The sequence below is a fragment of the Atractosteus spatula genome, chromosome 7 (genome assembly GCF_055471065.1).
Source record: "Atractosteus spatula isolate fAtrSpa1 chromosome 7, fAtrSpa1.hap1, whole genome shotgun sequence".
Taxonomy (NCBI): domain Eukaryota; kingdom Metazoa; phylum Chordata; class Actinopteri; order Semionotiformes; family Lepisosteidae; genus Atractosteus; species Atractosteus spatula.
The window spans coordinates 42,141,463-42,153,860 of record NC_142712.1 but is presented as its reverse complement, the minus strand read 5'-3'; the positions used below and the strand labels follow the sequence as shown (position 1 = coordinate 42,153,860).

Sequence of the window (12,398 nt, the reverse complement as noted above, 5' to 3'; positions counted from 1 at the left end):
TCATCTCAGAAAACTGGCATTTCATATTGCCGAATGGTGATGCACAAATTTTCGGATTTGATGGATGGCCTTAAATCGTGAATTAGATTAATTTCCTTTTACCATTAAAATGTGTGACACAAATATAAACGTAATAGTTTTAATTAAATATAACAATGTATATACAAATAAAAAAAAGTCATTCAATAAATCACACAACTACTTGTACACGATGGGACGAGGAATAATTTATTTGATTTTGCGTTCCACACTCGGACGGATTCAACTGTTACACAAAGATGGCAGCCTCCTGGGGCTTGTGAGAAAGCGTTTACTGTAATGAGTTTATTAATAAATCACCGCACGGAGCTTTGCAGTTCATTGCTAGCAGCCGTGAATTCACTTTGATCTTGCGTTTGCTGCTCCTCGTAATAAGCCAGGATCCAGCTATATATTCGAGTGTTTTTATTTATTTTTATCGTCAATTTAAAACATGTTTGCTAAGGCTTTCCGAGTAAAATCCAACACTGTAATCAAGGGATCTGACAGGTGATGTTTCTTTTCTTAATTACCCCTTTTAAAAATGCACTTTACACAACAAGTAGATATCTTAATTTAAGATATATTTTAAATATTTTAAATAAATAGATATGCAGTGCTTGTTTACTTTTCATATTTGTTACATCGGTTTAACGTCAGACTTTTTTCTAATTGCATCTTCCTTGCAATATACAGTACCTTTGTTTTCTCTCGGTCCAAGTACACATGTATTTACTTTTTTATGATTATTGAAATACTAATGTCTTCATTAGCATCCATGTGTGGTAATTTATCGGTAATGACAAGTGTTTTGTATATAGTTGCTTCATAAAATTACAAGCGGGTTAGCAAATTATGGTAATAGTGTTTTATTTTTGCATTTTAAAGGATCACGTTGTTATTGGTCATCGAATTAGAGTTTTGGAGCCATTCATTATTCCGTTATTGTGTCAGGTCAATCTGACAGGTCATAAAACCACCTAAAACTGAATGTTATGACAACTACAACACATTGAGAGGCCATGGGTGGTACTGTTGTCGAGGTTTACTAAAACGTTCTTGTCGTAAATAGAGATTTGTATATACTCGATTTGTATTATAACATTATGAAATAATGTGTATTTAATCAAAAGAGAAAATTCTCACATTTGTTGGTTGAACATCGAACCAGGAGAAAATTAAAGGCAGACCTGTCCAGCGCCTTCCCAGCTCTGTCTGCTGTGCAGCTGTCTGAACTGGTCCCCAGCAAAGAGGAACTCAACATGGTGAAGATCTATGCACATCGAGGGGACGCCATGACTCTGTATGTCTTGCACAAAAACCCCATATTCTTCGAGCTGGAGAAACAGCTTTACCCTACAGGTAACGCTACTCTTATAGGACCTGACATTCCTCTCCTTTTCTGTGTGTTAAAAATGAGTTGTAAAGCACAGCATTAATAATTTGAGCCATTTCAAGTTTTACAAGCTGGGACCCGTCTGTGCAAGGCCAGTGCCACTGCTCTTCTGGTTTCATAAACACAGTAAGGTCTGCTGCATGCATCTTGTAAGACCTGGATTGGATCCAGCTGCTAAGCACTGGGAGTCTTTGTGCACATTTTTTGTTTTGTATTAAAAGGTGGCAATAATAAACAAAGGGAGCTTAATATCTTTGATTAATCGTCTCATCTCAAAGAATGTGTACAGCACTCCTGTGACTTTTTTCTGTCCCCATTGATCAAACTGTGTCCCTTTAATGCAAACGTGCCATTAGGTTCATATTGCCTACTTGGTATTTAGTAAGAGAAATATATCACTCAAAGGAAAGCGCATGCTTTGAATAACAAGGATATTTTCTTTGCTGTGTTGTTGTTGTTGACTTATAAGCTGCTACAGTTAAGTAATACAAGTGGTACCATTGCCTGACATTCTTAGGGTTAGTGATGATTTACTATGTCTTTACTGTGTTCCAGGCTGGAGCTGGATTGAAAATAGAGTTGCAGGATATGGGCAGGATTTACCCTTGTTTCCACCCCAGTATAAATAACAAGAGGACTGCTCTGCGTTATCAAACAGCCCAATTGTCTAATCTGCAGAAAACGAACATGTCACTCTGGCTGCAAACGTGTTGACCTTTCAGTAGAATGCGCTGATAAATACTGTGGTCACAGGGTGCACCTTGTTAGCCCTTTCACGTGTGGTTGAGAGTCTCCTCTTCCTTGTTTTCAGTGTATACCCTGTGGCACTACCCCGATCTCCTGCCTGCTTTCACTACATGGCCAGCAGTGCTCCAGAAACTGGCAGGCGGAGCAGGTAAGACCCCACCCTATGAAAACACCTGCATTCAGCTTAATGTAAGAGTAATGTAAAACTAAGGCCTGTTCTGTGGGTCTGACTGTCTTCCAGTCTTCTATTATTAATGCAGTAATGAAAGAAAATAATTTCCTAAGCACTTTTTAAAATCTGAATGTTGCACAGTGATATACACAAAAAACAATACCTTAAGTCAAGAAAACAAACCTCCCAGTAAGCTGACTAAGCCAAAAATGAAATGAAATGATCTATTAAGATCTGTAGAAAAAAGATGTATCAATTACATGGTGGATATTTTTAAAAGGAGCAGCCCTGGACCTGGAGAGCAACTTACGTCTTCTGATGTAATCCATCCAATCGTTCAGGTCATAATTAGCAGTTGTTGCTTAATTAGTTAAGATCAATGTGGTGTTTAGCCCATAATTGAAGATGCCTCAAGAAACTGATGGATGCTCTGCAGGTGAATTACATATTTCCCTAGAACATCAGGAAAAGAAACAGGTGGACATTGCTGTATCAGAAGCTGTCTTGCTCTGTGTCTAAAGCACTGCTGTTTTGTAAAATGATTACACCCAATCTGCCATTTGCAATACATCGTTACAGTCTGTCTTGAAGCATTGATGGTAGTGGGCTTTGAATATACAGTATGCTATTGGTTAAACAGTATGGTTTCCTGTAAAATCTAAGATTAGATTATTTCCCATCCCTCTTTATGGTTAAGGCAGTAGGAACAAAACGAAAGGACTTGTTTCTGGTTGTGAATGGGGGAGTAGGCTAAACATAAACATTTAAGTGATGATAATAATAAAGCATCTGTAAAAGTAACTTCTCAAAGTACTTTACTGTAAGAAAAAAATAATTATATGGTCATTAAAATAATGGTCTTGAATGTTCTCAATTAAGTAAAAGCCTTTCTGAAGGTGGTTTTGAGTCTGGCAAGGTAACTCTCATTCCAAAGCCTTGGGGCATAGCAAGAGAAGGCTCTGTCACCCATAGCATGTAGACGAGCTTGGGGGACAAGCAGGAGACCCGAGTCAGTAGATGGAAGGTTGTGAAGTGGGGAGCACACCGAAAACAAGTCGGAAAAGTACCGAGGTACCAAAGTACCAAGCCTTATAAGTGAGCATGAGGATTTTGAAGTTGACACGTAATCTGATAGGAAGCCAGTGCAAGGACTCCAGGACAGGAGTACTGTGAGCTCTTGCATGGTTACGGTTCTGGCGTCTGAATTCTGGACATACTGAAGTTTGTTCAGTTAGATTTAAATACCCCATTGAATAGGGTGTTGCAGTAATCAATCCTAGAGAAGACGAATGTGTTGACCAGCTTTTCATCTACAGTAAAAGACAAAATAGTCCTGCAATGTTTTTGAGATGGAAGAATGATGTTTTTACAATATTTTGCACATGTGGGTCCAACGACATGCTTGGATCAAACATCACTGTGCAAGTTTAAAGTCATAAAGAACAGGGCGAGTTCAAACTTGTTACTGAGAACACAGCAAGCTGGAAAACTCATAGACAGCTGTACGTGTCACATCGGCTCTAGTGTGTGAATATAGCATGCCTCTGAAGGAGGAACTGTAGGCAGGAGCAGAAATCTCTACTGTAACGTATCTGGGTGTCTAAATTCGACACCTCTGCAGGGACAGTAAGGACAGTAGTAGACGCTAACTTTAGCACTCTTACAGAAGGGAAAAAAAAGACTTTCTATATTTAGTTTTGTAAGTAAGAAACCAGAACCTGTTTGGGTTTGACCTCTGGACAGCTGCCTTCAGGGAAAAAAGCTGTTTGTTGTGATTGTGTGGCTGGTAGGTCCCCTGAGGCCGGCTAGTCACTGCCTGTCCGTTGCAAGTGTTGTCCAGATTTGGTTCTTGTGCTCTGATGGACGCTCACACCTGGTCTGGTGGCCTATCCCTGTTCCCGAGGAGTGTGAAGGCCCCTGTGGCAGTCCACACCCCGACTCCTCAGAGGAAACGTCGCTGGGAGCAGTGGGATCCCGACATTTGGTCCCTCTGTCCCGTGCCACATGCGTGGTGCCGGCTTCTTCCACTTCACTGGAAATCTCAGAGACCTGCAGATCAAACGATTTCTAAGGGGGGCATGCTGTTGAGTTTCAGATACTTCACAACATGTATGGTCACTTGCATTGGGCCAACCCTGTTGTGAAAGGCGCTATTTGTGGGCGGAGCGGTGGCTAAGGATCTGCGCCTGTGGCTGGGAGGTTGCTGGTTTGTATCCTACGGCTGGCAGAGGAATCCTAGTCCATTGGGCCCCTGAGCAAGGCCCTTAACCCCAGCTGCTCCAGGGGCGCCGTATTAATGGCTGACCCTGCACTCTGACCCCAAGCTTCTCTCCCTGTCTGTGTGTCTCAGGGAGGGCAAACTGGGGTATGCGAAAAGACAAATTCCTAATGCAAGAAGTAGTATATGGCCAATAAAGTAAACTTATATAAAAATAAATTGAATTGAATACTCCCGGCAGATTCCCGAGCAGGCCCACTCAGCGGGAAGTGTTAAAGGAGACTTGTGTAATAACTTCTATTTGCAGACCAGATTCATATTTCCCTTTTAAGGGAAAATGAAGAAGCTACTGCGGATTTGGGTTTGACTTACACCTACTGTATAACATGTCGACCATGTTTTGCTGCAGATCTGATGCTGCCGGGGGTTGTGGTGCCCCCTTGTGGTCTCCCGGAGGTGCAGCAGGGGGAGCGATGCGCTATCAACCTGGTGAGGAACAGGTAGGCGAGCAAGGCAGCCCTTTCCAAACCGCGTCCTCCCTGCAAATGCAACCCCACCAACTGACTTGCCTGTTGCAGAGCGCCAGTAGCCGTGGGCACGGCCACCATGCCCAGTGCGGAGATGCTGCGGGCGGGGATGAAGGGGAAGGGGGTGGCGGTCCTGCACGCTTACATGGACCAGCTGTGGTGAGTTTCTCCCTGCAGCCGAAGTCAATGAAGCAAGAAACTGGCAGGCTCCCCGGCCTGCGCCTATTCATGCCTGCCAGCGTGGGGCTGTAGTTAGCCTTTTTGCGCTGTCGTTGGATTCTGATTGCTTTTATAAGTTCATCCTCTTCTGCTGTTGTGCTACGTGCTACTTCCGTCTCCCCCTTCCTCTCTTAGGGGTTTTGGCGACAGGTCCGGCCCGCCATCCATCCCCCCACTGGTCCCAGAGCCCCCCGGGAGTGAGGAGGAGGCAGGGGGCCAGGGGGAGGAGGAGGAGGAGGAGGAGGAGGAGGAAGAGGGGGCGCCTTGTGCCAGCAGGGACGAGGACCCGGGTGCGGACACGCCGTGCCGGGCCCTGCAGGACCTGCAGCTCTCCGGGGGCCAGGATGGGGAGGCGGAGGGTGGCACGAGCGAGTGCCCAGAAGACGGGCAGGACGAGGCGGACAGCAGGTCTCCCCAAGGTGACCGGCCCTGGCAAACTGGACCAGTCACACGCCACCGTGTCGCCACTCTGGGCTCTGAGCACGTGTTTAGACCCGTGCCTTTTTTTAACCCCTTTGAAGCAGAAGGGAAACCGCCCTGATTAAGTAAAAGACGTGAGGAGTGGGGAGCCGTGTCGGCCTGCGGGCAGTCCTGTGTGGAGGAGGGAACAGAGTCACACACGCGCAGCAGTACGGCTGGGGGGGGCAGAGAGGTGGGCTGGGGGAGGAGGGAAAGCAGGGCAGCAGGATGGAAACCTGAGAGTTGAATTCCAAGGACAGCGATCTGTAAAGGTATAAAAAGATTAATAAGAGATTATTCTGAGTGCTGGTGGGGGGGTAAAGCAGAGGGATTAACAGTTCCAGATACAGGGATCCTAATCGAGGATATTTCCTAATTCTTCACCTTCATTCATGTGAAACTATGCTTCTTTGTTAGCTGCCCTTCTTGGGAGCTTATCTGTCTTAATTCATTCTTTGCACTCAATGCATTTACTAAATTCAGTCACACGTTTACAGCATCTTGGTATACAACAGCTCATGCTTTCAAGGAAATAAAATATTGCATTCATGTGGAAAACATTTTTTTCCTGTATAAAAATTATTGGGATATACAAGGCCTTTGTAGTGTCTTATATTGCTTCTCTGTAGAGAGCAAGGCATCAAATTCTTCAGATTCCTGGTCGTAACGAGGAATCCGAAGCAGAATGTTCTAGCAGCAGCTGATGTGACACGCTCCAGCGAAAGCTGGTTTGTAAAGCTTGGAAAAGCTGTACAGCTCAGAAAAGGAAACATGTCTGTGCTCATCACTTCTAGCCCATTTCCCTTCTCTGTCTATCCTCTGGCTATCCTACAGAGCAAATGGATGCCTTGATGCTGCAGTGTTTCCTTCACGCTCTGAAAAGCAAAGTGAAGAAGTCCGAGCTCCCCCTGCTGGCCAGCACCTTCCTTCGCAATCACATGTTCTCCTGCTGGTATGTCTGACAGAAATCTCCTATTTCTCTGGCACCACAAAGCTGTTACTGCAGCTCTGTAGTAGAAGACATCAGAAAAAAAAAAACATTACTGAGTGTCTCGCATTCTCCTTTCTAATCTGACCTGACTTCTTTAAAATTGTGGGTCACAATTTGATTCATTTGACAGCAATGTTAGCCACCTTGTACGCCAATCCCAGTAAATTTCAATAGCTAAGAAGGCTGGGCTTGGTCAGAACTGTGTGGAGGACCTCCAGGGAAAACCATCTTGCTACTGTGATATCGGTGGACCAGTAGGTGGCTCTCCTCCCTGTGGAGCTGGATTTTCTGATCAATAGCACAGTATAGTGAGCAGGGACACTGTGATGTGGGAGGTGCCATTGTTCAGATGAAATGTTAAACTGAGGTTTTGACTATTTAGTCATTAAAGCTCCTAGGACTCCTAAGAGTAGGAGTGTGAACCCCAGTATCCTGGCTAAATTCCACTCTGGGCTTGTACAGTCAATAAAAATGGAAGTGGCATACATTTCTGCCATTTAGCAAAGGATTAATTGAAGATTGCAAGAACACCAAGACAAGAAACGCCTGTTCTCCTAATCTGTTTGGGGCTGGATGTTTTCAAACTCTCATCAGGTCCTTTTGCTTTGCAGCCCAGGTGGGAAGCAGCTAGACCTGAAGAAGTCCAGCTACAAAAAGGTGATTGTCTGGTTGTTCCCTGCTGGACAGGTGTTGCTAGTTAGAACCTAAGGAGAGCCTGCATCTGTCTCCAAGCAGTGTGTGTTTGTCTCTCTCCCAGTATCTGGCTGGTTTGTGTGTGTCTCTCCCAGTCTCTGAGCATTGTGTGTGTGTCTCCTGAGTGGCGTGTATTGCATTTGTCTCTGAGTGGTATGTTTGTGTGTGTCTCTCTCTGTCTCTGACTGGTTTGTGTGTGTCTCTCCCAGTCTCTGAGTGGTGTGTGTGTGTGTCTCCTGAGCCGTGTGTATTATATTTGTCTCTGAGTGGTGTGTTTGTGCCTCTTGCAGCTGTCCAGGTTTCTGCAGTGCATGCAGCAGGAGCACGGACTGATCCAGGTGAAAGAGCTCAGTAAAGGTGTTGACAGCATTGTGGATGTGGACTGGTCACACTCGGAGTGAGTTCCACTGTCCCTTGCCTTCCCCCTCTTTTCTCTGATCCATTTTAATAAGACACACCCTTACTTAAACCCCCTCAGTGTTCAGTTTTTTATCTTTTTAGGACAACATCCAATTTAAATATAGTGATGTATTGATCATTTGACCTTTAAGACTGTACAGTTGATATTTAAGGATGTGTTATGTCCGGGATCTGCAGATGCTTTGATGCTAAAAGCCTGTGGAGTGACGTGCTCAGTGATACCCTTCTCTGACATTGCCTCTCGCTGGCTGTGCCCAGGCTGCGCTCTTTCGCTGTGCCCACAGACCATGAAGAAGAGGACTGTCCCCAGGAGAGCTGTGGGGACGCCAGCCCAGCCAGGTCATACCGACCCCCAGAGATCAGCACTCTGTACGGCGTCTCTGCCAGGATGGAGCCTCTCTTCAAAGACACCCAACACAGGTGAGTGTCTCCCGGGCAGAAGTCTCTCTGCTTGGCCATGTTTATTTTTTAGCAGTGTCTTGTTAGTTCTCTTATGGTATCTTCTTCCCCAGACACTGATTTAAATTTTGTGTGTGGCTTTTGTGGGGTGGCTTGGTGGCACAGTGCTTAGCATTGCTGCCTTGCAGCACTGGTGCCCTGGGTTCGATTCCGAACCTAGAGTGCTGTCTGCAGGGAGTTTGAATGGACTCTCTATGTTTCTGTGAGTTTCCCCTGGGTGCTCTGGATTCCTCCCACAGTCCAAAGACATACTGGTAGGTTAATTGGCTTCTGCAAAAACTCACCCTAGTCTGTGGTCTGTGTGATTGGTGTCCTGTCCAGGGTCAACCCTGCCTAGCACCTGTTGTTTCCAGCTCCAGCTCCCCTGTGTCCCTGAATCGGTAGAACAGGTTAAAAACTGGGTGGATGGATGTGGCCCTTTCCGCAGGGTCTAGGGGTGTAGAGAGAGACCCAGGGTTCGTAGTGATGCCTGCCTGTTGTTCCCTTCCTTGCAGAAAGGGGGCTGCGCTGTCCGCGGGGGACGTAAGAGCCATCATCACAGACTACGTGAAGAGAAACGAGCTGGTGGACGAGAACAACAAGAAGTGAGAGACGCTAGCCACTCCTCCCTTCCAGTTGCTGGGAATAACCTACAAAACATTCTGTCCCTTCTGAGTTCTGGAGCAGCGAGAAAAAACATCAACAAAACCACAAGCGTCATTCTGCCCTGAGTCCTCTGCCCTGGTGCTCAAAGACAAAAAGCTCTGTGTTGTGATACAGTTAAAGAGAACCTTTAAATTGAGCAACTAGAAAACATCTCAGCAGAATGTTGATTAATGGAGCTTTCAATTTTATTGTGTCTGTCAAGGTTTTCAAGAGATGAATAATTTCAGCCTGTTCTGTAAGAACGTAAAATGTAGCAGGGGGACACATTAAATTATAGCACATACTAGACAGAGTGGAGGGGGTAAAAGCCTTTAGCTGTTGTTGAAGATTTCACCTGTACAATTCAGGAATGTGTGAAATCAAAAGAGATTTACCTCTGACCAAAAGCAGGTGTTACTCATCGGGCTGAACTGGAGCAGTGGTCGGCAGTTGATTGGTCCTCCTGGAAAGTCAGGTGATGTTGGGTCCCGAGGCACCTCACCTACAGACCCTTCTAATCCATGCAGGAATAACCCACCGGCTCATCTCAGCACAGTGCCCGTGCTGCCTCTTTTCCTAGGCTGACGGCCAGACGGAATTCTTTTTAGATTCAGAGTAAAGAAAAGCTCGCAGTCACGTTGGTCTTTTTGGATTTTTACACCTAACATTTACTTAACTGTTACTTAAAACCTAGGATGTCTGTCCCTCTGTCCCTACCAGAGGTGACATTTAACCAAGTGTAACCTGTCCAGGCAGAACATCAGGATACCTTTGCATGTCTCTCATTAGTAAATTAAGCCCTGTACAGAGTCCTTAAAGTCCAATAGAGTCCTTAAAATTAAGTTAAGGACTCTATTGAGTAGTCTTGGCCTGTTCTCTACACATAAGTGGACTGACTCAAAGCAAAAGTTGCCACTCACAGCAATCAGTACAGGTGTACTTGGGGATGGAGTGATCGGTTTAGGAGTTTCTGGGTGCTGTGATTTTGGAGCAATCAGTTCAGGTGTTTTGGGGGCGCTGTGGTCTTGGAGCTATCAGTTTGGGTTTTTTGTGTGTGCTGTGATCTTTCAGACTGATAGCTGCTAATACCTCTGTTTCCATTTCCTTTAGCTACGTCACAGTAAATCCTACCCTCTGCGACTGCCTGCTGGACAAATCGGAGTACCAGCTGGTTGACAAACTGAAGTGGGATAGCCTTTTTGCCAGGTAGGGTAAAAACAGCCTTTTCCAATCACACTTATTTAAGGACTCTTCTGCCCCTGTTTCAATGTTGTTTTTTTGTTTGCTGAAAATAAAGCCGGTTGGTATTAGAGGACCAGTAGGTGGTGCTCTTCCCTCTGCATCTGAATTTCCTACCCGGTGCCCCAGTATGATGAGGGGGAACACTCTGCTGTAGGGGGGCATCGGCCAAAGGCTGACACGTTAAACTGAAGGCCTGAACCCCTGCCATTAGAGATCCTGTGGCCCTGCTTGTAATAGTAGGGGAGTACCCTGCACTGGTACCCTGGCTAGTCTCCACTCTGAGCTTGTGCAGTCGGGCTGCCCCTCGCCCCTTTAATTCAAACAGTGAAGTCCTTTCTCTCTGCTTCCCCTGCGTCGCCTGCTACCGGCGTGGGGCTGCTGGTGAATGAGAGCCAGAGTGTCTTCCAGGTGGGGGCAGCACTTCAATCGTGGATGAATCGGGTCCCCTTCTCTTTGTCATTTTCAGTGCGTGGGATTATTATTATTCCGAAATAAATGTCCGCTTCCAGAGAGCGACTCTGCATTGTTCTCACCGTCTCGGGCACACTCTGGTTGTGGTCCTCCCGTTTCGAAAGAGTCGCGCATCTGCGTGAGCCACAGTGGCTGCAGTGAGGACATCGCTGCGCGCGTGTGGCTCCTGCGGTGACGGCGCCGCTGTCTGTCCCGCCAGGTGCCTGGAGAGGATGCAGCCGTGCCACCAGCTCCTGTTCCCGGGGCAGCAGCCCATTGTGAAGAAGGGCCACATCGAGCCCATTGACATCACAGTGGCCTCCAGGGGCTCCAATAAGAAGGTACACCTCGGGCCTCTCTCACTACTGGTCATCGCGTTGATTCCTCAGCTGACTCTTTCAAACCAAATACGACTACTAGTAGGGGGCTAATTCAACAGGCTCTGAAGGCGAGAAAGGGTAGCTCGGAGGCAGTCGGAGTCTTTCCGCTGGCAAGCTGTAATCTAGTCGTGCTTCCTTACCCAAAGAGCCGTTTTTGCAAACGGGCACAACCCGGCGTGATACATCTGTCTCCACCCAGCCTTGTTAAAATAGACGTTGTGCCTAAAGGTTGATGTGAACTGGAAATCGCCTGTTGAGCAGCAGCAGCAGCAGCCGAGCATTGCAGTCACATCTGAAAACACGTTCCCCCCATGTGCCCAGACGAGCACTGTCACAGGAAGCATGGGTGCTATTCTTTAGCTGCTGCAACGCACTAAGGAGGAGGTTCTTTGCCTCCCGGTTGAAGACGTCGCATAGCTCGTGTCCTGGCACAGGCTGAGCTGAGGCGCTTCCTGCACGCCTGGCTCTCTCACGCCGCTGCCCTCCCTGCAGGTGACCCTGATCAAGAACCTGGAGGCGTATGGCCTGGACCCCCACGACGTGGCCACCCAGCTGCAGCACTGGGTCCAGGCCAGCTCCGGCATCAATCCGCTTCCGGGCTCAAAGGACAAAGTGCAGGTCCAGATCCAGGGGAACCAGATTGCTCGGGTCGGAAAGCTGCTGTTAGGTGCGTGCCTCGCTTCTGGGAAAGCAATGCGAGCTTCCAGGTCATGTTGATTTGCAGTCTGACCTTCTGTTTCTAGTCTGTTTTGGGCCACTGCTACTTAAATGCCTGTGAACTAATATGCAGAAAATTATAAGGATAATAGACACTGATCTCTCCCTGATACAGATATAGAATATAGAAGGTAGAATTTTCTTCTGAAAAAAATTAAATGACTTGTATGCATGTCATTTCATGGGCATAGATTCATCTTAGTAAGGACTGTGGTGTCATGCAATTCACAGAGGCAGTGCTTTTGAAATAACATCCTGATTTTCATCCTCAGTGCTGATGCCTACTTCCTTTCTTCTCTTGCAGAGGACTACAAGATCCCACGCAAGTTTATCCAGGGGCTTGATAAAGCCCCCAAGCCCAGCAAGAAGAAATGAGAGACAGCGCCGTCTGATCTGACCCACAGCAATAAAGACATGCACAAAGGACACGCTCTGCTGTAGTAAATAAACGTCCCGTTTTACTTTTGCAAATCTAGGCATCGTCATTAATCAACACAGCTGCCATGTATCCAAATATACAAGTGGAGCCCTGGCAGTTTGATCCTGAAAGCAGACCAGTTTGAAGGCAGCTACACCAAAGATTAGTTTGTAGCATAACATATACAGAAATACGCAAGCAGCAGATATGAACTTTCAGTCATCCTGCTCCCATCAGTTGCTTCAGTA

General features: G+C 46.5%; 1 protein-coding gene across 1 annotated transcript; it reads left to right on the top strand.

Moving 5' to 3' along the window:
• The first annotated feature begins 280 nt into the window (after nt 1-280).
• On the top strand, nt 281-12,203 carry eif2d (eukaryotic translation initiation factor 2D). Its single transcript, XM_088920675.1, has 15 exons — nt 281-528; nt 1,190-1,380; nt 2,226-2,309; nt 4,961-5,051; nt 5,130-5,237; nt 5,433-5,716; nt 6,591-6,708; nt 7,359-7,404; nt 7,731-7,837; nt 8,119-8,280; nt 8,814-8,903; nt 10,054-10,149; nt 10,856-10,976; nt 11,508-11,682; nt 12,037-12,203. The coding sequence occupies exons 1-15, from the start codon at nt 473-475 to the stop codon at nt 12,105-12,107; spliced, it is 1,800 nt and encodes a 599-aa protein (XP_088776801.1). The 5' UTR covers nt 281-472; the 3' UTR covers nt 12,108-12,203.
• The last annotated feature ends 195 nt before the right edge of the window (nt 12,204-12,398 follow it).

Excerpts from the sequence above, each read along its gene's own strand:
- eif2d (XM_088920675.1), top strand. The coding sequence starts at position 473 with ATGTTTGCTAAGGCTTTCCGAGTAAAATCCAACACTGTAATCAAGGGA. Across the intron at positions 529-1,189 it reads GTAATCAAGGGATCTGACAG|GAGAAAATTAAAGGCAGACC; the intron begins GTGATGTTTCTT and ends ACATCGAACCAG. Across the intron at positions 8,904-10,053 it reads GTGGACGAGAACAACAAGAA|CTACGTCACAGTAAATCCTA; the intron begins GTGAGAGACGCT and ends CATTTCCTTTAG.